Source organism: Macaca mulatta, chromosome 3 (genome assembly GCF_049350105.2).
Source record: "Macaca mulatta isolate MMU2019108-1 chromosome 3, T2T-MMU8v2.0, whole genome shotgun sequence".
Lineage (NCBI taxonomy): Eukaryota > Metazoa > Chordata > Mammalia > Primates > Cercopithecidae > Macaca > Macaca mulatta.
In genome coordinates this window covers 197536534-197562448 of record NC_133408.1, presented here as the reverse complement: position 1 = coordinate 197562448, position 25915 = coordinate 197536534, and the positions used below count along the sequence as shown (strand labels likewise).

The window sequence follows — 25915 nt, the reverse complement described above, 5'->3', positions numbered from 1 at the left end:
GTAATGTGATGCCTCCAGATTGTTCTTTTTGCTTAGTCTTGCTTTTTCTATACAGGCTCTTTTTTGGTTCCATAAGAATTTTAGGATTGTCTTTTTCTGGTTCTGTGAAGAATGATGGTGGCATTTTGATGGTGATTGGATTGAATTTGTAGATTGCTTTTGGCAGTATGGCCATTTTCACAATATTGATTCTACCCATCCATGAGCATGGGATGTGTTTCCATTTGTTTGCATCATCTGTGATTTCTTTCAGCAGTAAACAGACAACCCAAAGAGTGAGAAAAAATCTTCATGATGTATATATCTGACAAAAGACTAATATCCAGACTCTATAAAGAACTCACATTAGCAAGAAACAATCCCATCAAACAATGGGCTAAAGACATGAATAGAAAATTCTCAAAAGAAGATATACAAATGGCCAACAAACACAGGGAAAAGTGCTCAACATCACTAATGATCAGGGAAATTCAAATCAAAACTACAATGTGGTACCACCTTACTCCTACAAGAATGGATATAATCAAAAAATCAAGAAACAGTAGATGCTGGTGTGGACGTGGTGAACAGGGAACACTTCTACACTGCTGGTGGGAATGTAAACTAGTACAACCACTATGGAAAACAGTGTGGAGATTCCTTAAAGAGCTAAAAGTAGAACTACCATTTGATCCAGCAGTCCCACTTATGGGTGTCTACCTGGAGGACAAGAAGTCATTATATGAGAAAAATACTTGCACACGTGTTTATAGCAGCACAATTCGCAATTGCAGAAATATGGAACCAACCTAAATGCCCATCAACCTGGATGGAACTGGGGACCATTATTCTAAATGAAGTAACTTGGGAATGGAAAACCAAACATCTCATGTTCTCACTCGTAAGTGGGAGCTAAGCTGTGAGGATGCTAAGGCTTAAGAATGACACAGTGGACTTTGGGGACTTGGGGAAATGGGTGGCAGGAGGGTGAGGGATAGAAGACCACACATTGGATTCAGTGCACACTGTTTGGGTGACGGGTGCACCAAATCTCACACATCACCACTAGATAACTTACTCATGTAACCAAACACTGCCTGTTCCCCAAAACCTATGGAAGATATAAAATAAAATAAGGAATTAGTTTATTTCATGAACACAATGATCCTTATGAGGGAGGAGTGGGGAGAGGAAGTGAAGCATGATCACTGATGGGAGCCGGGGAAAGAAGGGGATGTCAGGGAAGGAAGGGGAGGCAGCTGGGATGTAGGGGGAGGAAGGGGAGGAAGCCAGGGATGTTGAAGGGGAGGAAAGGGAGGCAGCCGGGGATGTGGGAGGAGAGCGGGGAGGAAGGGGAGGAAGCCAGGATGTGTGGGGAGGCAGCCAGGGATGTGGGGGTAGGAAGGGGAGGCAGTCGGGGATGTGGGGGGAGGAAGGGGAGGCAGGAGGGATGTTGAGGGGGGAAGGGGAGGCAGCTGGGGATGTGGAGGGGGGCAGGGGAGGCAGGAGGGATGTTGGGGGTGGGGGAGGGGAGGCAGCCGGGTATGTGGGGGGGGCAGGGGAGGCAGGAGGGATGTTGAGGGGGGAAGGGGAGGCAGCCAGGGATGTGGGGGGAGGAAGGGGAGGCAGCTGGGATGTAGGGGGAGGAAGGGGAGGAAGCCAGGGATGTTGAAGGGGGGGAGGAAAGGGAGGCAGCGGGGGATGTGGGGGGAGAGCGGGGAGGCAGGGGAGGCAGCCAGGGATGTGGGGGTAGGAAGGGGAGGCAGGAGGGATGTTGAGGGGGGAAGGGGAGGCAGCCGGGGATGTGGAGGGGGGCAGGGGAGGCAGGAGGGATGTTGGGGGAGGAAGAGGAGGCAGCCGGGGATGTGGGGGGAGGAAGGGGAGGCAGCTGGAGATGTGGAACCCGGGGATAAGGCCAGAGAAGAAGCGGGTCTTCAAGGCTGAGAAGCCCGGTTCCCCTCGAGGACCCAGGAATCCCACACTGTCACCTTCTACCATCTTCTCTCTTCTCCAGCCCTCCCCCCAGCCCCGCTCCCCTCCCCCACTGCTTCCTTACTTTCTCTTTCTCCCCAGCTCCTCATTGGTCACGCTTTGCTTCACCTCTCCCACTCCTCTCCCGTAAGGAGCATCGTGTGTTCACGAAATAAACGTCCTTCTTCCAGTCACGGAGACCAAGCGCACCATTCACCTTCACAGTCTCAGCAGAATGATGGGGTTGGCAGACACCAGGCCGGGGCAGGCGGAGGAGGTGCTGCCTGGGGAGCCTCTGGCTTCACAGAGCAGGTGGGCCTCGCTCGGCTCGCTCCTTGCGCCTGGCCCTCCCAGCCACCGCCTTCACTGTCGCAGGATGGATTCTGAGCACACAGGGCTTCTCCACTCTCCGGGAGCAGGCTGGGCTTCGCCAGAGGCAGTCCTTGGTACACATCACTCTCCGTGCATCTCCCGCCTCAGGACACGGCGGACCCCTCTTTCCTACAGAGTCAAACCCGAGTCCCGCTGCCTGTCCCTGAGAGCCTTCAAGAATCTGGACCTCTCCGCCTCTTCCCCAGGGAGCCTCCCTGGTGGCCTCACCTGCAGGATCCTTTGCTGGTCCCCCTGCCCACATATCAGAGCTGAAGTCTGATCCTTGCTGTGTCCAGCACCTTCTCCAAGGTCCCCAGTCCTGGCCAGGCGGAGGCTGCCCCACACCTGGGTCTTGCGTTCTGGTGCCTGTGTGCGTGTGTGCTCAGGTGCAGTGGAGCGCACAAGCCTTACCTCAGTGTCCTGTGCCTCACCCGGCCCAGCAGCCCCAGGCACACACTTGGCAAATGCACCAGCTTGAGGGATGGACGGGGGTGTGGGCTGTGCCTCGTTGGTGTCTTGGGGAGGGGAGCAGCTCTGACGGGTGCCGACACAGTCACGCCTTGCTGCTGTCAGAGCATGTTCTCAGAGCTGCTCAGTGTTCCAGGGAAGGAAAAGAGACAGACAGGATGCGTGAGCTGCCACTCTCAGACTCTCCTGTGGTTTTGTGGAAGCGCTAGTTATGCTGAATATGTTTTGTTAGTGGTTATGTAGCTGTCAAATAAATCCCATTATTTCTTATGACATCATTAGAGACCATTAAAACTGCATTAGCATGTGATGTAATTATGCCAGCAGACCCGCAGTGACCGCAGCCGGGTTTTACCACGCGATCGTGGCTGTCTGCGGCGGCGGTGATTGATGCCAGGCCGCCTTCCGCAGAATCTCGGTGAGGTGGGCAGCGCTCCCGGGAAAAAGAATGCCAAAGACACATTCCCAGGAGCCCCTGAGTCCACAGTGAGACGGGCTCTGTGTCAATTCTTTCCCAGATGGCTTCGGCTGAGCCCCGACATCAGCCACGTGCGGTCCTGGATCTGCCGGGGCATTCGGGGCACGCAGCCTGATTCTGTGATCAATCTTCATGGGCTCTCCTGGTGCGAGAAGCGTTTACTTTCTCATCTGCGTGATTTACTGGATTGATGAATATGGTGTCGTTACCGAAGAGGCAGCCGTGGGAATTCTCAACCCTGATGCTTCTCGTTGGGGTCTTCTCTGTGCACGGGGCACGGGAGATGCCTGTGCCTGCTCCATCCTGCGGCGACCCCAGTGCTGCCCCAGCCCCTCCAGATCCTTCCCCATGCTTGCCCCCTCCCCCCGCCAGTGGGAGGAGTCTCTGGGGTTTGCAGGGAAACTTCTGGAAAGTATGTTTCAGTTTCCAGGGGCAGAATTGTGATTGTTTTGCCGCTAGTCTTGTCCCCATGCATGAGATTTACCAAGACGTTGTAGGCACCAGGAATCCTGTGAGGGGTGAGAATGGTTCTTGATTCCCTGGGTTTTCCCTGTAGCCTGCATGACTGTGAAGCCCTGGATAATTTTGTCTATACATCAGGGCAGCGCAGATTAACAACTGCAGCGACAGTGCTGTGGGTTAGTAATATCACTCAAAGCCAAGAGGCCCCAGCAGTGAGAAACTCCCAGGAGCCCCAGGGGAGGGTCTGGGTAAATGGCATTTGCATCTTGATGTGGCGTATCCACCACCTGCAGACTCCGGCCCTCACTGGCAGTGTTGCCACCTGTTCCACCTGTGTTCTGGATTTGCCAAGTGAGGAAGGAAGGGAATGGGACCTCATGTTATGTAATTCCTTCCCAAACGGAGCCCAGGCTTCATCTTCAGTGCCCTGTCTGAATACTGCAAGCAATTGCAAAGGTGCAAACTAGTGGCTCGAGACAGTGACATGAGGTTTTCCTGGAAATAAGGAATGTCAAGGAAATGTCACAGTACGTCAAAACTCCTCTATCCCATCTTTAAGATAAGACAACAAGGGAAGACCACTGTGGATTTGTAAATAATAATTCTGTTTGAGTGAAAGATGGCATTTCTCAGGTTAAATGAACCCCATGATTTGATTGAAGATATTCGTGTTTAAAATGTTGATGGAGCCTTGTTTCCTAGTGTGAAAATGATGTGACCATTTAGGAGGAGAGCAGGTTCCTTATTTTCCTGAGCCTCAGTTTCCCCACAAGGATGCAGGTGGCCTGGGCGTGTGGCTGGGACCCGGCTCTTAGAGGCTCCACACATGGTTCATACTTTGCTGGTATCATCTTGAGACTCTTACAATTCTTCAACAAAGGACCCCACAAATGATGTCTATGATCGTCAGGCCATGACAGGGTTGGAGAGACTCTGGGAAAAACTAGAATAGTGCCTGCTGTGGAGGTTTGCAATACATGTTAGCTGGACAATTGCACTCTTCCATTGTTGTTACGAAAAAAACACTCTAATTTCTACTGTTAGTGGAATCAGATTGGCAAGAAGAACCCATTCTTTTCTCTAGACTTTTCAATGCACTTCAAGTGTGAAGCATTGGGTAAATGCTGGATTTGGGTACTGGGTATCAGGTAATGAGGAGTTTCCCAGGCAGCTCTGAGCTTTCTTGTAATGACACCCATAGGACTTGAATCTTCATCACCTGGCCGGGTGCAGTGGCTCATGCCTGTAATCCCGGTACTTTGGGGGCCGAAGTGGGAGGATCACTGGAGGCCAGGAGTTTGAGACCAGCCAGGGCAACAGAACAAGACCTCGTCTCTGCAAAACCAGAACCAGAAAGTGTGCACTCCTACGCTCCTTGAAGGCAGGGCCTCGATCTGTATTGCTCAATTATGTGTCATCAGTGACTAGAACAGTGTCTGGCCCATAACGGGCTTGTTTGTTGAATGAGTGAAGGAATGATTCCGTGAAGGAATGGACAGGCTCTGGATTCAAAGGCACGTGGGTTTGACTCCATTTTTCTCCACTTGCCGTGAGACCCTGGGCAGATTTCCGGCCTCAGCGTGCTCCTCCGCGGAGCAGAGACGACGTCTACGTCAGAGTTGTGAGAATTAAATGCTCTGCCTGTGCAGATACTTAGCACCAAATAAAGGGTAGCTTTCCAGATACATTAGTAAAATAATACAATGTCTAAGCCAAGAAATATGTAAACACAGGAACAAGTTAGATTTATATCAAAATGACACCAAACACTGTGGTAAAATATGCATTTTGCTTATGACCTACGCCGCCAATACTAGATACCCCTGCTTGGCATGATGCTTATTTTTCTCACCAGGACCAAGCAAAAATCACTTCACTCTTCTGAATGTGTCTCTCCAGTCAGAGAAGCTGTGGACGAGCTGATTGCAGGAGGCTTTGGGGCAGATGGGCGGGGCAGGTTATTCTAGACTCACCTCCTGCAGGAAAGACTGAGACCTGCAGCCCAGGGCAGGGAGGAATATAAACCCGCCCCCGTTACAGGACCCAGCGGCTCCTCCCACCGTGGATGCTGGCCCATGCGCGTAGTTACATTTCATTTGGGATTGCAAGCTGGAGTTGTATGAAGGCTGGCAGGTGCCTTCGGGAGTGAGCAGCCTGAGCGTCCGGAGAAACAAAAGTAAAACAAGAAACAAAACCAGAGTGAGCCACAGTGCCCAGAAGACCCTGAGGGATGGTGGGGACTGCGCAGTGGAGCCCCCAGGAGCACTCTCAGGGGGAGCGGTTCTCACCTTTGCTGTCTGTCCTACAGCAGGCACCAAAGGCTGTGGCCAAGCTGCTGAGGCTTCGGGGAAAAGCCTTGGTCCGAATTCTTGGGTGAATGCTTCTATTTCTAAATGTTAGTCACTAATAATTCAGTCATTTGTTTGTGTAGCTCATTAATCCTTAAGCATCATGAGAGCGAAGCTGCAATAGAAAGCACAGATGGGGGCCGGGCACAGTGGCTCACGCCTGTAATCCCGGCAGTTTGGGAGGCTGAGGTGGGCAGACCACAAGCTCAGGAGTTCAAGACCAGCCTGACCAACATAGTGAAACTCCGTCTCTACTAAAAATACAAAAAAAAAAAAAAGAAAAAAATTAGCTGGGCATGGTGCCGGGCGCCTGTAATCCCAGCTACTCAGGAGGCTGAGGCAGGAGAATTGCTTAAACCCGGGAGTCAGAGGTTGCAGTGAGCTGAGATCACGCCATTGCACTGCGGCCTGGGTGACAGTTCGAGACTCCGTCTCAAAACAAAAACAAAACAAAACAAAAAAACACAGATGGGGCACCTCTGGTCCTTTAGGAATGGTGAGCTTTCTGCTGCTCCTGGTGAGACCCGGCCCACCCCTGTGCTGGGGGAACAAGGGTCTTCTCTTGGTACCAGTCATGCCACCCAGCAGGTATAACAGGCTGCAGTAGAATTTCAAACGAGGCAAATGTGTCTAAAGTTCAAAGGCAAAGCATACATGTTGAACAATCTCTTTCCTTCCAAATACTCCATGAGAAAACTATGGGGCAAGACATTCCCTGGCACAGAAAGGATTTCCCAAATCCCATGTAATGGCAAAGCAATTGCAAACAAGAGACAATCTGCACAGTAATGCAGTTGCTCAATGCTTTAAGAAAATAAAGCATCATCAATAATTATGTTTTCATTAAGGCTTGCATGATGTTAAATTATCTTGCAATAACTTTATGTGTCTTTGTCTCCTCATACATTCAAATAGGAATTGGTTCTCTGTTCCTCCTTTGTAAGCTCTCAGGCTAGATGTTTTGGGAAGTTAGTGCCTCATGTATGGGAGGCAGGAATATACAGTTGTGCGGGAAATGTGATAAATGAAAAGTGTGTGTTAGGGAAGTAGGCATGCATTGTGCTATCCACATGGAGTTCCGGAGTGTTATGGTCCCGGTGTCTCCTCTGTAAGAAGACATAGATGGAACGAGGCATGCAAAGAAAATTCCGTAGCAGCCAGACATGAGCTCATTTCTTATTGGTTTTCTGTTGGCAGCTTGGATTAGCCCAGCACCAAGCTATGGGTTTCCCTAGAGGGAGGGACGCCAGTGAACAAGGAACAAGACCGGAGGAGGCAAGTTTCATCAGGAGTAATTTGGGGAGCAAAAGCAGAAACAGTGTGGGGGTCGGTCCAGCGAGAGAGCAGGAAAGGGCAGTGGTGCAGGCCTGCGTGGGGGTCTACGGTGTGGGGGTCGGTCCCGTGACAGTGAGGAAAGGGCAGTGGTGCAGGCCTGCGTGGGGGTCTACGGTGTGGGGGTCGGTCCCGTGACAGTGAGGAAAGGGCAGTGGTGCAGGCCTGCGTGGGGGTCTACGGTGTGGGGGTCAGTCCCGTGAGTCAGGAAAGGACAGTGGTGCAGGCCTGTGTGGGGGTCTATGGTGTTGGGGTCGGTCCAGCGATGGAGTCAGGAAAGGGCTGTGGTGCAGGCCTGTGTGGGGGTCTCTCACTTATCCTCGTGCCTCGCAGAAGGCTCTCAGCCGAGAATGCCGAAGTCGTGATTCCAGTGGCGGCGTTGATATTAAAACTGGACTGTTTGGAGCTAGTACCTAAAACTCCAAGGGTTTCAACTTATTCATCTATGAAATAGGGCATTGCCAAACAAATTGCCTTAGGTCTAAATTTTGCAGTTGTTAGCACCACAGCAGCGTGCTGTCTCGGTTTGCACCCACTCAAGGCCAGACACAAGGCCGGCTTCTTGGCAGTTCCCCTGTGCCTCTGCCTCGAGGCTGAGGGGCTGGCTTTAGGGAGCCCCTAAAACATGTACTGTGTGTAGCGAGCTCTGCCAGGTTTTACCTGGCCTCAAATTATGTTCAGCCAGATATAGTAAGTCTCTTAAATCATTATGATTTTGTTTGATAATTTTGAGATCTTTATTAGCACTATGTTTCTCTGAACATACTACTGAGTAAAAAAATGGAATGAGCAATTCACTAAATGTATAGTCCACAAGATGAGAAGAGTTTAATGCAAAATGATTCTTAAGCTATAGACAGTATTTTGAGAAAGTCTCTAATTATGTTTGAATTAATATAAGCAATAAATACATACATATCTCCACCAAACCACCCACCCATCAATTTTTCATCCATCCGTCTACCTCCTCATGCATCCATCCAGCCATCCACCCATACATCTGTCCACTTATCCAGCTCTCCACCCACCCATTCATCCATCCACTCACCTACCCAACCACCCATCCACCCACTCATCTATCCACCCATCCATCCACCCAATCCTCTCTCCCACCCACTCACCAACTCATATATATATATCATATATATATATCTCATATATATATCTCTATATATCCACCAACCCATTCACCCATTTCCTCATCCATCCACCCACTCACCCAACCATCTCTCTACCCATCCATCACCTATCCCTCACCCATCCACCCACCCACCCATCTCTCTACCCATCCATCTATCACTTATCCCTCACACACCCATCTCTCTACCCAACCATCTATCACCTGTCCCTCACCCACCCACCCACCCATCTCTCTACCCATCCATCTATCACCTATCCCTCACCCACCACCCACCCACCCAACCATCTCTCTACCCATCCATTTATCACCTATCCCTCACCCACCCATCTCTCTACCCATCCATCTATCACCTATCCCTCACCCATCCACCCACCCACCCATCTCTCTACCCATCCATCATTTATCCCTCACCCACCCATCTCTCTACCCAACCATCTATCACCTGTCCCTCACCCACCCACCCACCCATCTCTCTACCCATCCATCACTGATCCCTCACCCATCCACCCACCCACCCACCCACCCACCCAACCATCTCTCTACTCCTCCATCTATCAACTATCCCTCACCCACCCACCCAACAATCTCTACCCATCCATCACCTATCCCTCACCCCCCCAACCACCCACTCATCACTCTACCCATCCATCTATCACCTATCCCTCACCCACTCACCCACCCATCCACCCATCTTTCTACCCATTCATCTATCACCTATCCCTCACCCACCCACCCAACCATCTCTCTACCCGTCCATCTATCACCTATCCCTCATCCACCCAACCATCTCTCTACTCATCCGTCACCTATCCCTCACCCACCCATCTCTCTACCCAGTCATCACCTATCCCTCATCCACTCACCCACCAAACCATCTCTCTACCCATCCATCTATCACTTATCCCTCACCCATCTACCCACCCAACCATCTCTCTACCCATCCATCTGTCACCTATCCCTCATCCACCCACCCACCCATCTCTCTACCCATCCATCACCTATCCCTCACCCACCCACCCACCCAACCATCTCTCTACCCATCCGTCTATCACCTATCCCTCACCCATCCACCCACCCAACCATCTCTCTACCCATCCATCACCTATCCCTCACCCACCCACCCACCCACCCATCTCTCTACCCATTCATCACCTATCCCTCACCCACCCACCCACCCATCTCTCTACCCATCCATCACCTATCCCTCACCCATCCACCCACCCAACCATCTCTCTACCCATCCATCTATCACCTATCCCTCATCCACCCACCCACCCAACCATTTCTCTACCCATCCGTCTGTCACCTATCCCTCACCCACCCACCCACCTCTCTACCCATCCATCACCTATTCCTTATCCACCCACCCACCCAACCATCTCTCTACTCATCCATCTATCACTTATCCCTCACCCATCCACCCACCCACCCATCTCTCTACCCATCCATCACCTATCCCTCACCCACCAACCCACCCACCCATCTCTCTACCCATCCCTCACCTAATCCTCACCCACCCACCCAACCATCTCTCTACCCATCCATCACCCACCCACCCATCTCTCTACTCATCCGTCTATCACCTATCCCTCATCCACCCACCTACCCAACCATTTCTCTACTCATCCATCTATCACTTATCCCTCACCCATCCACCCACCCAACCATCTCTCTACCCATCCATCTATCACCTATCCCTCACCCATCCACCCACCCAACCATCTCTCTACCCATCCGTCTATCACCTATCCCTCACCCACCCACCCACCCACCCACCCATCTCTCTACCCATCCATCACCTATCCCTCACCCACCAACCCACCCACCCATCTCTCTACCCATCCATCACCTATCCCTCACCCACCCACCCAACCATCTCTCTACCCATCCGTCTATCACCTGTCCCCCACCCACCCACCCACCCACCCATCTCTCTACCCATCCGTCTATCACCTATCCCTCACTCACCCATCTATTCATGTTATAGGCTTCACCCCAAATCCAGGTGTCAAATAGACAAAGCACAGGTCAGTCTGTCAAGCCAACAGAGAGCATGCTAGTAAAATTAACAAACAAAAAACAGTCTACGGAAGTTTTCTTTTTTTCATTTCTAAACAACTTTCAAGAAAATTCACCAGTTGAAAAGAGAAGCATTTACTTTTATGTTGGTTGTGAAGCATCAACATTAAATGGTTAACTTTAAAACTGTATTTCTTGCCATATGCGCCTTGGCTGTCTTCTTTTTATCCACAAAAAGTCAAGGGAATCTAGTACCTGAGGCTCGTCTTTATTTAAACTGATGACAAACTTCTTCACTGCTGCTTAGGCGGTATCTGTTTGGAAAACTCTAGTCAAATGTGTTACATTTATTGTAGCCCTTATAGGTTGACTTGATACAAATAAGCCTATGTTATGTCTAAGTCATTACTAGAGAGAAATAATAACTCCCAGACTAACACAACCAAACGGAAGCCTCGGTTCTTATGGAAAACCATTTCCGAAACGTGGAAGCTTTTGTCAGAGATTTGTTCATCTTCTGCATTCTCAACTGAACGGCTGGTCTAAGAACAGATGGAGCTCAGTGTTTTCTGTGGTTAAAGTGTCATGTCCTGAAAACTAATATTCAGAAAATCACCTTGAGATGCATGATTGCTAAGATGACAAATATCGGTACCTCAGTATATTGATGTTCTAAAGGCAGATAATTATATGTGTTTTTAAATTATTTCACTCATAAAAGTAGGGGAAAAAGAGATTTCCAAATAGTCCTTAGTTAAGAAAAGGCCTTTTACGCAGAACTCTTATACTCAATAGTCTGGTTGGTGGAGGGCTGATATGTTTGCCTCGTAAGTCTTGAGTGATAGGAGTATCCTAGAACACAAGCAATAAAATCAGTGTTAAAATGCTAGATGCCACTCCTCTTCTTTGTTGGCATGTTTTATGACCATAAAAAGAAATGAGCAATTATTAATATGTAGTAAACTATCAAGTAGAACCACTGAGTGATAACTCAGGAATAAATGGAATGATATTTAAAATAGAGGTAACTATAGCTAAAATTACAGTGACGAAATGATCTCTTATCTATGCACAACATATATGGTTTGCTTATTTTGGTTAAAGGTAGTTTTAAGTCAGTGAATTCTGTAGAATCTCAGGGATATACTTTTTCATGTTATTTCCAGCCCAATTGGGAGATGACTCCTAGTGGCAATAAATAGCTTTTGTTTCTCCTAATGTATTCTTCATAGGACCCATGTGAACACATTGTTCAAGTATCACACCTCTGAGGGCTCTAGGCTGCAGACGTGTGTGAAGACTCTTTCTTTCATCAGGGGAAGAGGATGTGTGTGAAGACTCCCCCTTTCATCAGGGGAAGAAGGATGTGTGTGAAGACTCCCCCTTTCATCAGGGGAAGAAGGATGTGTGTGAAGACTCCCCCTTTCATCAGGGGAAGAAGGATTTGTGTGAAGACTCCCCCTTTCATCAGGGGAAGAAGGATTTGTGTGAAGACTCCCCCTTTCATCAGGGGAAGAAGGATTTGTGTGAAGACCCCCTCTTTCATCAGGGGAAGAAGGACTTGTGTGAAGACCCCCTCTTTTGTCAGGGGAAGAAGGACTTGTGTGAAGACTCCCCCTTTCATCAGGGGAAGAAGGATGTGTGTGAAGACCCCCTCTTTTGTCAGGGGAAGAAGGATGTGTATGAAGACTGCCTCTTTCATCAGGGGAAGAAGGGTTTGCATGAGTGGGCGGCATTCCTTTTTGGCATTTCTTCCACCATAAATAGGAGTCACCTTTCACAATATGTGAATTTGAATGTCAAAAGGTGGATGGTTCTCCCAGGAACAATGACTCAGAAATTCCACATGCTCTCAGATCAAATGCTTCTTACCATAGGTGTGCCTGGCACAACCGTCGGGATGACACTCTCAAGATCTGCCCTGAAGTGGCCATTTACAGATTCCTCGTGAGATCTGCACTCCACTGTCCAGAGTCTGGAAAGAGACAATCTCCTCCCTTGTCTCAACCACGTCCTTCCAGAAGGAAAGCAACCAGGCTCCCCCAGAAAGCAGTACAGTGTACGGGGACTGCGTGAACCCACACAAGGTGCAGTCAATTTAGAGAGTAGATTTTATGGAAGAATTCAGAGGAGGAGCAGGCCCCTCCTGAGCAGGGGACAGACCGACAGCTGTGGTTCAGAGGAACCCTGTCACATGTCAGCTATCCTGCCCGATCCTCCAACAGCCCTGCAAGGTTTGTCTTGTTCCCCTGATTTTGCAGGGTAAATAATGTAACACGCAAAATCGCCCCACGAGGAAGTGGTGGCTAAACAAACAATTGGATCACAAGTCTTGTAAGCTCCAGTGCTCCCATCCTCTCTACAGTATAAAACTGTAAAATGTGAAGAAAATAATAAGGTTGTTGATGTGTGTGAAAGCGTTTCAACACAGATGCTAGGTGGCAGATGATCCTGATCATTCGCAGATTCTGTATTTGTGATTAATTTGTAATCCCCAAATCAATGCTAATGCCGAAGTCATTCCTGGACACACACAGAGCCGTGAGGTTCAGGTTGCCTGAGGCGCCCGTGCTCTGGTAGGAGAGGAGAGCCCTGCCTTCTCCTTTCAGCTCATACTGTAAAACACGGCTCCTCTTCAGGGTCTATTGAGTGTCACATTTTCCACATTTTTTGTGCATTTCGTTGGTGGTTTTGTTGTTTAAGTGGCCCCAGCACAGTGCTGAATGCTGACTGTGTTCCTAGTGTTGTAACTGGCTCAAGTCTGCTGTTTGCCACTCAGAGGCCGAAAACGTGAGAGTGAGGTGTGGGCAGAGGAAAGCAGTTATTACTCAAATGCTGGCAGTTAGGGAATGGCCAGGCTCATGCCTTTAACAGGTCATTCCCCCTTTTTGGCTGGGTGAGGGGTTTAAGGAGGAAAAGGCGTGGAGCTGTGTGTAGTGCAGGAGGACGCCGGGCTGTGTCTTTCTGATGGTTATCTCATCATGTGCGGAGGCCTCGTTTGTGTCATTGTGACTTCAGTCTGGGAGCGGTGGGCTACCTGTTCCTAACTCCCACTCAGCAGGGGATTCTGCAGCTGGGTCTCTCTGCCTGTTCTGTTTGAAAATTGGCCCCTGGAACTTCTAAGCAGGTCTGTAATTAGATAGGTGAGCACTGTGTAAGGAGGGCCTGGTGGAGAAGGGGCCATGAAGAATTTCACAGTATGCTTCAAAGCCAAAGCAGGAATGGGAAGGAAGTGTGCTAATTGTGTGTGAGGCTGGGACACATGGTGACAACATGCCTGATGGAGAAAACACTCGTGTGGATGGGCGTCGTGCGTGTGGATGGGCATCGTGCGTGTGGACAGGCGTCGTGGGCGTGGATGGGCGTCGTGGGCGTGGATGGGCGTCGTGTGCGTGGGTGGGTGTCGCGGGCATGGTTGGGCGTCGCGGGCGTGAGTGGGCGTCGCGCGTGTGGATGGGCATCATGCGTGTGGGTGAGCGTCGAGGGCGTGGGTGAGCGTCGCGCATGTGGGTGGGCGTCGGTGTGGATGGGCCTCGAGGGTGTGGGTGGGCGTTGTGGGTGTGGATGGGCGTCATGGGGGCATGCTGTGAGCTCAGCATTCATAACTCAACCACATACATTCAATGAGTCTTTGAGTGGAAACACACATAAAACAAGGTAATACGCCCATCAGTTGACAAAAACACTTGTGTCCAGAGGCTCACAGGAGCCTCACCCTCTGTTTCCCGTAGGAACAATGGCTCAGTATCTGCTTTCTGATGACTTTGGAGAACACAGCTGCCTGGAAGAATGAGAACTGAGTGTGGTATTCTCAGTCATTATTTGTTGAATCTGAATGAAAATCTGAAAGTCAAAACTAGTGTTTCTTTGTTAAACCTAGATGTTTCCGTATAACTTAATGTCTGGGTTTCCATATGTCTGCTTTGATAACTTTTACCGGATCGTAACCCTAATTCTTTGCTGCCGCTTTAACTGCAGTAGATCTGGTACGCGTATGCCTGACACGCCGTGTGTGACAAACGCCGCTTGTCAGGAAGCAAACGTGCTCAAGAAAAACTTGCTTTCTCCCCGAGAGCTGTAACCTCAGGTGCGATATTGGCTCCTAAGAGACTCTGCAGGGCTCTGGGCATCTGTGTTTTCCTTTTTATTTCCCGATTAGTACAGAAATTCCCCTTTTTAGGCCAGCAATATGCACATGGGATTTACTCAATTTTCCCCAAATGTCTAAAGAGACAGAAAGCTAAACAAGATAGCAGAGACGACCAAGGCTCCCTGGTTAGAAAGAAGTTGGTGGGAAGGCTGACCTTACTCCCTCCCCAGCAGCCTCTCACCTGGACCACACAGCACTCAGCCATCTGCCACCTGCACAGCAGACGTGGGTGGGGGGGGGGGTGTGTGGTAACAAACGCTAGGGCAAGTTCTTCCTGCTGGGAGGAATCTCTGCTGCTGATGGTGCTGGGGGCAGAGCCAGCAGCTCAGCTCTGGAGCGCCCAGTGTCGCCCCTGTTTACTGCAGACCCGCTGGGCCTGGGCACCAGAGTTTATTGAAAACTAGAGTCTTCTAGGCAGAGCAAGTCCAAGAGGACCTGTGGGTCTTGCCGCACTTGACAGCTGAGTAAACTGAGGCCCAGCGGAAAGGCCCAGGAGGGCCACAGCACAGTGACTCATGGAGTTCGACCTGCAGCGGGGCCTCGGGATAGACACGTCTTCCCACGTCGGAGCAGCCGCTGTGGATTTTAGGGAGGAGCTTGCATGTATTCCAGTTAGGGAAGGTTATGCAGGTGGGGTCATGCTACCGACCCTCTGAGTCTCCTCTGGAGATGGCTCCTCATGCCCCGTCCTCCCGCAGGGTTCCTGAGAGCACAAGGACCAGAGCCAGGGTCAGTGCATCGTGGCCGCAGGCGCCTGGTCTCGCTGGTGCTGACAGCGAAGGTCACTGGGTGCTCACTGCCTGCGAGATATGCCCCGAGGGTGTCAGGAGCACCCCCTGGCGACCACCGCGGCCCCACGCGATGGTGACGCTCGGCTTGCATGTGAGGAAGGACGCGGGCTATGTGGCTCTCTCCTGCAGCCCCCACCGGGAAATATGGGGCCATGTGTCGGTCACATGCTTCTTCATAGCATAAGCGGCTGGGTTTTTGGACTCTGAGAAACCAAGAACCTCTTCCTCATACGCTTTAGAGGAAACTTTCAGCACCTGAGGGAAAAATTAGGTTTAGGAAATTCCAATCCCATCTGTCAGGGAATCCAGATGTGGTCAAGACTCACAGTTTCACAGAAGCTGTGTGTAAGCTGGAAGCCCTGTGGCTGAGCTCTCTGTCCTCAGCGTTGTTTGTGGTCGAGACTCAGTTTCACAGAAGCTGTGTGTAAGCTGGAAGCCCTGTGGCTGAGCTGTCTGTCCTCAGTGTTGTTTGTGGTCGAGACTCAGTTTCACAGAAGCTGTGTGTAAGCTGGAAGCCCTGTGGCTGAGCTCTCTGTCCTCAGCGTTGTTTGTGGTCGAGACTCAGTTTCACAGAAGCTGTGTGTAAGCTGGAAGCCCTGTGGCTGAGCTGTCTGTCCTCAGCGCTGTTTCGGGGGTACGTGAGAGCTGCTTGTGTTAATGAGGACTTTCTCTTAATTTTAGAAAACCATTCAACCGAAATGTCGAACCGGTCACAAATATGAATCGATCGTCTCCTGCGTGGGTGAGGCCCTGGCAGGAATCATGCCTCAAAGAGCCCATCCTCTGCTCGGAAAGAAGGAAACATCTATAAACATCTGATGTGCCATTTGAGCACAAGTGTCAGGCACTCAGGGCCCTTGTGGAAGATTTTGGAGACAGGGAGAATCGGCCACTCTCACAGTCCTCACTCGGGAGTAGGGCTTTGAGAGGGGGCAGAACTCGGCACTCATGAGCGAGCAGGACGTCGTTGGCAGGAGAGCTGCAGTCCAGGGAGGGAGTGGCCTCCTCCTATCTGGGGGCCCATAGTGGGGACCAGCAGAGGGCCCAGCCGAGGCACCATAGACAGGCCTGGGGCCTGCGGCTGAGACTTTAACCTGGGCTCGAGAAGACACCAGCTCCTCCTCTGTGGTCAGCCCTGGAGGCGACTTCCGAGGACATTTTGCGTGCAGTAGAGCTGGACGCAGGAAGTCACTCCGCTCTGCTGTGACAGGGCACAGGCTTGGGCTAGAAGGATCACAGTGGGAACCAAGAGACAGTGGTGGATGTGGTGCATTTTCCAAGGGTTTCCGCAGAATTTGGTGACTAGCTGGATATTTCTGGCATAAGGAAGCCGAAGGGAATATCCGTAAGGTTAGAACGCTGTTTGCTCCTCAGAGCAGGCGCTGATTCAAGGCAGACCTCGCTGAGTTCAAAGTGATGCTGAGACTTCCACGTGGAATGTTCAGCCATGGCCGTGGTGTTAGGATGGTAACTGTGCTGCCTCGCGATGGCGCAGCAGTCCCCTCTCCCCTCCACCGAGGGCCTGCACACGGGGGAGCTGCCCCTGGCCGGGAGAATGAGCAAAAATCCCAGGGAGGAAGACCAGAGGTTGGGACTAAGGTATCATGAGTGCAGATATTTGAATCACAAATACCTGTGAGGTTGAAAGGATTTTGGGTGCAACGTCCATGGCCTGGGTGTCATATGCTACCTTGGGATGAGCCTGTGGTGGAGGGAGGGAGGGGAGGCGGGTGCAAGGGAGGGAGGGGAGGCGGGCCAACCTGTGGCACTTCTGACCAGCTGGGCTTGTACCCGTCAGCAAGGGTGTGTGGCTGCAGTGGGGACAGAAGGGACCGTGGGCCACATGGTACCCACAGTTTAACGGCTTAGATGGGAGTGCAGGCACCTCCCAGGGACCAGGAGGCAACAGTCTTAGCTGCCGTCTCCCACCTCAATTGGGTCCTCTTCGCATTTCCTGTCTGTTCTGGGGATTTACTCCTTAGAAGACATTTAAGGGGTCCGTTCCGGGAAGAGCTGTCTATGGCTGTCGTCTGTGGACATGGAGTCGGTCCATCTGTCTTTGGGAACGGACGCTGGATTCCTAATTCATTTTGCGATGGCTGTAGGCACAATAACCAGTTCCTACTGCATGTGGGGTCTTCAGATGTATTAGATGGTTTAAAAAGTAATGTATTGTTTCAAAATTATGGTTGACATAGCATTTAGGAAGCTTCAGACAATTTTGATAATTCCTGTCTAGCAATTCCCTGCCAGTTGTTTTTATACAGAGTAGTTCTTAATGACTTTGGTAGTTTTTTAAATGGTTCCTGTCAAAAGAATTTTAAAAATACTAGTCTCTTTCCTCTCTGCTCTTGATTCATACATCTCCCTTGGGCACCAAAGACTAAAATCTGTTTCAATAACAACTTTTCTTTTTCCCTAGCTAGAATGTCTGCTTGCTACTGTTGGGTTTGGAGGCTGATTTGAATTTTTTAGGATAGCATATTACACTGTGATGTGTGTTTTGGAGAAGCGAAGCCCAAAAACAGAATTCTTGGCAAACGGAAACAAAGGTCATGGTGTGAAAGAAAACCGATGTCTGGTGGAGTTCGTGCCTGGAGCCGCAGTGGCCTCGGATATTTGTGTTTTTAAAAACGCACCAGTGTTTTCCATGTCGTTTTCAGAAAAGCAGTGTGGCACGTTGACTTCGTTAAGAACTTATTTTAAATTATCCCTTCCAGGGTTCTCGGACCAGCAGTGACCTTCAAAGTGGGCGCCAATGTCCAGAACGTGACCACTGCGGATGTGGAGAAGGCCACAGGTGAGGCGCTTTCCACACACACGTGTACACGCACACACACGTGCGCACACACACATGCACGCAAATGTACATGCACAGCCAGGGCAGAGAGAGACTCAGTACCCACAGGGAGCAACCCAAAGGAAGGTCACAGTTTCCGTGGAAAGCTGGTGTGTAGTGACGGGGACGAGGGGGCAGTCGCAGGGCAATGTGGCTGTCCGTGGGCACCGTCTGGGATTTCGCTGTTTGGGGAGGGATGGGCCGCCTTGATGCGTGGAACTGTCTCAGATAGAAGGCAGGACACACAGGGCTGCAAGTGACCGAGAACAAGTCCGGCTTTTGGAAAAGGAGGATTTCGTGTTTGTAGTAACCCCAGTGTGTGCAGAGCATGTGCAATTTTGCTTTGAGGCTTTTCACTTTGTACCAGACCAGGAGCACACACTGGCCCTGCTCCTCACTGTGGTGGGCAGGTGCCACGAAGGATCTGGGAGGTTTCAATAAAAACCAGCTGACTTCCAGACAGTTTCACTGTTCACAGCCCAGGGTTCTGGGCACTGCGAATCACACATTTTTGAGATGTACTTACAGATAGAGCTTGAGTGATCTTTGTTATATGATTAATAGTTGTCATTAAGTGAAAAACACAACACTTTACTCACCAGAGTCTTGAAGAACAGAATGGGGTGGTGGACACAATGTTGTATTTTCGTCAACCTGGCTTTTTTTTTTTTTTTTTTTTTTTTTAGCTTGTTGAAAACTCTTGTAGCGTGTATTGTTTAATCTTCCTGCCTAGTAAGAAAAACACAGGAAGCGTAACAGAACCTCAGCCTGGCAGCTTTCAGTGCATTAGGACCGCTCCGCGCCCAGGGCACTCCCATTCTGTAATCATTGATAAGACGGGGCTGAACGCACGGCCCCAGCCACAGCAGGAAATGACTCTTGCTTTTAGCCAGTCCTTTAGATTGCTAAATCTATGAACTTACTTTTTTTTTTTTTTTCTTAAATTTATGTCTTTTTTTCCCAGTGTAAAATGCAGCAAAATACTCTGGTTTGTTTCGGGATTTCGATACTTAGTTCTCATTGATTGAGGCGTCACTGCACTGGCGCCCTGTAAACTTGAAGTTTCTTTTTCCCATGAGAGTAATCAAGGCGGGAAGTAGCCGCCATGTTCTACGGGATAGAGCATGTCGCTGGTCCTATCTGTTTTGGCTGCTATGGATTTGTTTATGGGACATCCTGGTGCCCTCAGTAACTCCTTTGCTCAAGGTGGTGATTTAGGGGGCAGAGAATTTGTGGTTGAAATACAATGCTTTGCAAAGCTGTACTAAACTTCTGCAGTCTGATTTAAGGTTCGTGGAGAGTTGAACCCCCAGTCTCATTTTGTTGCCATACTTTGCTGTGAGGCTTGAGGAGCTGGGGTGCAGAGCTTACTCCAGCTGGGCGGTCCAGTGCGGTCCCGGCGCAGAAAGTCAGCGGGATCCATGCCAAACACTCCCGCGCAAGAAGGAACGGGGCTCCCAGCAACGGCTTCAGCGCCTCGTGGCTGCCGGAGCTCCCTCCCTCCACGGCATCTGTTTTGCTTGCTCCAGTTCCCCGTCAGAAGTGATTACTGGAGATATTTAAGACCAAATCCGTGATCAGGTATTATGCAAAAATGCATTGATAATTATTCCATGATTGGCAGTTTCTCCAGTACCGGGGAGCAAGGCCACTGAAATTAGGTTTGCTGGACCTCAAGGATGCTAGGAATGGCAATCTTGTTATCTTTTTAAAAACCGTAACAATGTTCTCACAGACAAGGACCTTTGATTTATTTTATGGCTCTCTAGAGAAAATGAGGTTGATTATTTGAAAGGTAGTTTCTCAGTCATTTCAAATGTGTTCATGTTATTTATCGAAGCGCTGCACCAAGGGGGAGTCACACAGGAAATGTACGTTTGAGTTTGTGTCTCATATCGACAACTTTCTAAACATTGAATTTGCTAGTCCATGTTAACTCCTGTGGCTGTGCAAGTCGGAATGTTTCTTGCTTGTTGAACGTGTGCAAAATTGTTTACATTCATGCAAAATTTTTAAAGAATTAGTTTTTTAACTATTTTTGAATAATTCTATGGTGTCATGAATGTGCCTGATGCTATATAAGACAGATTGACTGGGCGCAGTGGCTCACGCCTGTAAACCCAGCACTTTAGGAGGCCAAGGTGGGCGGATCACTTGAGGTAGGGAGTTCGAGACCAGCCTGACCAATATGGTGAGACCCCATCTCTACTAAAAATACAAAAAAATTAGCTGGATGTGGTGGCGCAAACCTGTAATCTCAGCTACTTGGGAGGCTGAGGTGGGAGAATCGCTTGAACCCAAGAGGCAGAGGTTGCAGTGAGCCAAGATTGCAGCACTGGACTCCAGCCTGGGCCACAGAGGGAGACCCTGTCTCAAAAACAAACAAAAAACAAAAAAACCAAGAGATTATAAAAATGAATTTTGTGACCACAAAGATCTTGCAGTTAGGCAGTGGACATGCCCACGTGTGGTGCTGGCCCATTTGGCCTCAGGAGAGCGCTTAGCACAGTGACTGGCCCATCGGCCTCAGGAGAGCGCTTAGTACGGTGACTGGCCCATTGGCCTCAGGAGAGCGCTTAGCACGGTGACTGGCCCATCGGCCTCAGGAGAGCGCTTAGCACAGTGACTGGCCCATTGGCCTCAGGAGAGCGCTTAGCACGGTGACTGGCCCATCAGCCTCAGGAGAGCGCTTAGCACGGTGACTGGCCCGTCGGCCTTGGGAAAGGGCTTAGCCCGGTGAAGAGGAACCTCTTACCAAGTTTCAGGTGAGACACAGACAGGCTGACGTGATAGCAGGGAAGAGTTTCAAACTCAAAAGGAGTTTCTTGTGGTTTCTAGTTTTAAAAGGTGATGTGGAATCCTAATAGCGTCATCACAAATGCCCTACGGTGATGGGCGGACACCTTTGGAAGGATGTGTGGTGGTGCCTGTGTTTGTCACCAACATACGGAACTCAAGAGCCCGCTGTTGAAGTAACTTGGGAGTGCTGGGTGCTGCCTAGAAGCCCAGTGGCTGCTTGTGTCTGGTTCCCTCAAGGGCCTGAGGACTGGAGGCTGCAGACATCTTCTACTGTTATTAATGCAGGGAGATCACCCTGGCGGTAGAATTCAAAGGGCATTCATTTTGCTAATTTTATACAAAATGATACAAAACCTAATGAATAGGGGTGTAGTTAATCCCACATTAGTCCCCATCAAACGTCACGTGGTATTGATGCCGAGTGAGAAGTGCAGCTGCTTTTCATCACTCAGCGTCTCTTCTTTATCCTAGGCAATGCTTTCCTGGGAGTTCTGCTAATTTATGACCTTGGGTATGAGCACAGGGTATTAGTGAATATTAAAAATAAGTGGGTTTTGCTCAAGGAGGCACTTACTCTACCACAAAGTACGTAGAAATGACTGGTAGCTACTTCTAATCTCCGTGGCTCAGTTATGTAGTCGAACTGGCAGAACAGAAAAATCCTTTTTATTCTTCATTTCCTTGGTAGTTTCTTCTTAAATAGTATATTTCTGATCAATTTTTGTATTGCTCCTTTCACAGAAAAGGTAATTAATCATCCTTTAGAAACAGTGTTTGCTTTTGCTGGCTCCCAGTCTGCAGAGATCCCTGCCTGGTGACCTGTGGGGCTGCCTGTGGTTTATCGGTTTATTGCCAGGAATCCCCTCCGTGCTTGGCCGAGTTTCCTTCAGGCTGAGTTCAGGCTGTTTCTTCAAGCATTCCCTCTCGGGCACCATGGAGGGTGTGTTTCTGGCACTCAGCCCTGCGTGGTGGAGTGAGGCTCATGAGGGCTCCTGTCCTGAGCAGGTTCCCCTTTGACCTCAGTATCCTCCACCTGACAGCCTCTAAGACACGGCATTCAGCTGCCGTTGTTTTTCAGCCTGTTGGGGAGGCGCCCTGTGTCATTTCAGTAGCAGCGCCTCTGTATTCAGAGTACGGTGACTTTCTGTGACGTCCTCCTGCTTCTGCCTGTTCAGCATCTTTGAGAAGCAGGTGAGTGTCAGAGCAGGGTGGTGTCTGCTGCGCTGCTCTGTGTTTCGTGCCTCATACGTAGCGTGTCCACATGGAGGGAGAGGCTCCCTCCTCTCTTCTGAGCCTCTCTTGAATCCCGGCTCAGAACTGGACTCTGCCGAGGCCTGGACCCCACAGCCCGCGGTGTTCTGCGTTAGCCACAGGCCTCTGCTGGAGCAAGGGCTGCCCAGGCTTCTGGCCTCTGGTAGAGCAGACAAAACGTGTTTATTTTGAAAAGCATAATGGCGAAGTGAAGTGAATTCCTCTGTAACACATACTTACAATCCAGCCAGCCTGAACCTTCGACCCCAGGCAGGCATCGGTGCTTCACGGTCTGGTCCACCCTGTGCAGATTCTGTCTTGGGCAATGCATCGCACCTTCCTAAGGCGATATCACTCTGGAAGTCAGTGGCCCTGCCCTCCTGGACCCCCCGCCACGGTGCCAGGGCTGCTTAGACAGCAGCTCTTTGGGGCAGTGGATGGCACATCGGGGAGGGCAGGGCAGGGCTTAGACGACGCTTCACAGAGAATCTGGCCTTTGGGCAGAGCACGGGGACTAGTGTGGGTCTCAGGGACTGAAGGTGAGGGGAACGAGAATGGTGCAGCCTGGGTGCGGGGTCCATGGTGCAGCCTGGGTGCGGGGTCCAGTGTGCAGCCTGGGTGCGGGGTCCATGGTGCAGCCTGGGTGCGGGGTCCAGTGTGCAGCCTGGGTGCGGGGTCCAGTGTGCAGCCTGGGTGCGGGGTCCAGTGTGCAGCCTGGGTGCGGGGTCCATGGTGCAGCCTGGGTGCGGGGTCCATGGTGCAGCCTGGGTGCGGGGTCCAGTGTGCAGCCTGGGTGCGGGGTCCAGGGTGCAGCCTGGGTGCGGGGTCCAGGGTGCAGCCTGGGTGTGGGGTCCAGGGTGCAGCCTGGGTGTGGGGTCCATGGTGCAGCCTGGGTGTGGGGTCCAGTGTGCAACCTGGGTGTGGGGTCCAGTGTGCAGCCTGGGTGTGGGGTCCAGGGTGCCAAGGACATGCCAGGAAGAGGCTGGCAAGGGGAATTCAGAATCGGACTCTTCCTAGTGTGGGAACTTCATCTTCAGCAGCCACTAAGAAGGACTTGGGCCTGCATTTTGCTGCAGCTGGTCGGTTCAGCTCCGCTGAGGTGGCCTCAGGGGAGGGGGAGGGGCGCTCACCACAGCACTGGTCCACGAGCAGCAGACATCCCTCATCTGACTCCCACACACCCGCTCCCCAGGGAGGCCACGCCGGGGGGAGCTGTGCGCTGGTGGGGCCCAAAGCCATCCACGCTCCCACACACCCGCTCCCCAGGGAGGCCACACCGGGTGGAGCTGTGCGCTGGTCACCAGCAGTGGGGCCCAAAGCCATCCACGCTCCCACACACCTGCTCCCCAGGGAGGCCACGCCAGGTGGAGCTGTGCACTGGTGGGGCCTGAAGCCATCCACGCTCCCACACACCCACTCCCCAGGGAGGCCACGCCAGGTGAAGCTGTGTGCTGGTGGGGCCTGAAGCCATCCACGCTCCCACACACCCACTCCCCAGGGAGGCCACGCCGGGTGGAGCTGTGTGCTGGTGGGGCCTGAAGCCATCCACGCTCCCACACACCCACTCCCCAGGGAGGCCACGCTGGGTGGAGCTGTGCGCTGGTGAGGCCCGAAGCCCATCCACGCTCAGGTACCACCCTCATGATTAAGAGATTGGAACAAGACAAGAGGAACTCCTGAGTCTTGAGTGTGGAAAGGAAGTTGCAGTCTTATTAGAAATGAAGGAGGATGCTTCGGAAATGTTCAAAAAAGCCACTTGCTGAGAAAATTGCCTCCACGTGCAGGTGAATGAGACACCTGTCAAACTGATGAAAGTGACTCTCCAAGGACCTGCACTGTCCTTGGAGGGTCTTCCAGGCACGGGGATCCTAGCGCTCCCCTTCGCCAGACCCCCAGGGCACAGCTGAGGAAACAGCACCAGAGCAGTGAGGCTGGAGGTGTGGCCTGGGCGGCCCGGCCCCGCGTTCCACTGTGCATGGGCCACTGTGTCATGTCCTCGTTGGAGCTGAGCTGCCACCAGGATCCGCGTGGCTGGGGGCTCCTGGGCTTTGGCTGTGGCTGGTGCAGGGCTCGCGCTCACCCTGCCGCTCCACAGCCACGAGGTTGAGGATCCCACAGCTTGCCCGGCTGGGGTGTCACCCAGGGAGGGTGAGAGAGAGGCTTGGGGGGAAGCATCAGGCTGTCCTCCTGCTCTAGGACTCGCCGCACAGACACAGGCGATGAGGAGTAACTAAAAAGAGGAGCCTCCAGGAGAAACAGACGAAGGAGCGGAGGGTGCGGTGCGGGAAGGGTGGGCCGGTGGGGCTGGTAGGGTCTGCACGGCAGGCCCTGCAGGCTCAGTGCCCAGGGCCCGTCTCCCTGCTGGACCTGCTGTGTCGGGGGTGGGTGGGCGAGGGGCTGCAGTGTGTGAACCAGGCCCCACTTGTGTCCAGGGCCACATGGGCTGGACAAGAACTCCTGCCTGCCTGGGAGCGCCTCCCCCGGGCTGCAGCAGAGACCGGCCGGCGGGAGCACAGGTGAGGACTGTGGTGAGGTCCTGCCTGCCAAAGAGCAGGTGCCCCGTGGCTGCAGCCCGGGGAGGTTTTAAACAAGTTTCAGTTTGGACGGAGGCTTTAGGGAATCGGATGGTCGGAGCTGCACCCCGTGAATCCATTCTGAACAGCCAGGTAATTACTTCTGGCATTTTGACAAGCGTTTGCAGGAGTAGAGCTCGAGGCCGGCAGCACCCAGGACCTGTGCTGACCTTCCCGGCTGCGAGGAGAGAGGCCACCCGTGGCTCTGTAATTACAAGTCCTGAAAGCCGCCTTCATCATGGCTTTACCCTGAGCGCAGACAACACCGTGGTAGAAAGTAATTGCATCGCTATCATTGACAGGGCTACCTGCATGGAACTCCAGGAGCCACGTTCGGGGGACACTCGAGGATGCTGCTAAACAAAGGCTGGGAAACCGCCTCACTCGGCAGCCACTTTTCTGCGTTCATTTTTATACAGAGGGGGTTTATGCACTGGAAACACGGTTAATGGGAGCAGCTCGTTCTCACCTGCAAATGACCAAGCAATGCTGATCCTGCTGGAAGAGGGTGGCGCCTGGTCCCACCTCCAACTCACTGCTGGGGAGCGCCTGGCCCCCCTCCAACTCACTGCTGGGGAGCGCCTGGTCCCACCTCCAACTCACTGCTGGGGAGCGCCTGGCCCCCCTCCAACTCACTGCTGGGGAGCGCCTGGCCCCCCTCCAACTCACTGCTGGGGAGCGCCTGGCCCCCCTCCAACTCACTGCTGGGGAGAGCAGGTTCCATTTCGTCCTCACATTCAGGTTCATTTAGAATTCACACCCTGCGCAGGGAGAAGGGCCCCCGGGGCCCTCCAGCTTCCCCTCCACGTCAGGAACCGCATCAGCACATGCACTTCGAGGGACCGACTGTTACAGGTAGCCGCGGGAGCTCACCCCTAGTTGGCTGGGGTTTGGGGGCAGCCTAGATAAACACCCATAGAAATTCCACTAAGACCTTTACGC

The 25915-nt window shown here is 51.7% G+C and overlaps 1 protein-coding gene across 3 annotated transcripts in view; it reads left to right on the top strand.

Moving 5' to 3' along the window:
• PTPRN2 (protein tyrosine phosphatase receptor type N2) overlaps positions 1-25915 on the top strand; it is a 1015036-nt gene that overhangs the window by 460942 nt on the left and 528179 nt on the right. For all 3 annotated transcript variants that reach the window (XM_028846528.2, XM_015135381.3, XM_077997823.1), the window contains one exon: positions 18232-18311. In XM_028846528.2, coding sequence (XP_028702361.2) covers positions 18232-18311 — 80 coding nt within the window. The remainder of the gene's footprint in view (positions 1-18231; positions 18312-25915) is intronic.